This window comes from Cariama cristata, unplaced genomic scaffold, assembly GCF_000690535.1.
Source record: "Cariama cristata isolate BGI_N322 unplaced genomic scaffold, ASM69053v1 scaffold26668, whole genome shotgun sequence".
Classification (NCBI taxonomy): Eukaryota; Metazoa; Chordata; class Aves; order Cariamiformes; family Cariamidae; genus Cariama; species Cariama cristata.
Window position 1 is genome coordinate 14,367 of NW_009633369.1, and position 632 is coordinate 14,998.

General features: G+C 50.6%; 1 protein-coding gene across 1 annotated transcript in view; it reads left to right on the top strand.

Annotated features, from left to right (window-relative positions):
- Positions 1-632, top strand: part of TMEM173 (transmembrane protein 173) — a gene marked incomplete at its 5' end in the record, with an annotated part of 7,827 nt that extends 7,195 nt beyond the window's left edge. Inside the window, one exon of the mRNA XM_009706738.1 lies at positions 439-632. Within this exon, the coding sequence (XP_009705040.1) occupies positions 439-632 (194 nt within the window). The remainder of the gene's footprint in view (positions 1-438) is intronic.

Below are 632 nucleotides of genomic sequence, written 5' to 3' on the forward strand. Positions count from 1 at the left end.
CATTCCTCCTGACAGGGGATGGGAGGGAGCAAGGCTTTCCCTTCTTCCCATCTTCTTTTCTTTTCCCTTCTCCTCACTTCCACCAGAGCAGCAGGGGCTTGAAAACAGCTTGCTGCTTCTTGCTGAAATGAATCTCGTTGCTTTTCAGAGGAAATTCAGCACTTTCTGTGATAGGGAGAAGCATTTCTACCCAGTGAGATAGTTCCCATCACAAGCACTACTAGGAATCCAGCACATACTGCCTGTATTTTACCCTCCTTCCTGCACTTTGTGTTTTAATTTCTTTCTTCTGGCGTGCTAAAAGGGGGAAGTAAGAACTGTATTTTGACTTCTCAGGAAATTCTGCGTATTTTGGGGCATCTCCCAGAGACTCTGCTCCCTGCCCAGACCCCTGCCTCAGGCTGGACCAGTGAAGGTGGGTTTTGTCTTCTCTTACAGAGCCAGGAGAAGCAGAGACCCACTTCTTGTCCAGAGAGATCCTCTGGCACCTCCGGCAGCAGCACCACGAGGAGTACGCCATGTATGAGGGGAACCACACACACACCCCATCCACGACCCTCAACTCGTCGGAGCTCGACCTCCAGATAAGTGAGTCAGACATGCCACAGCCTCTGCGAAGTGACTGCTTCTAA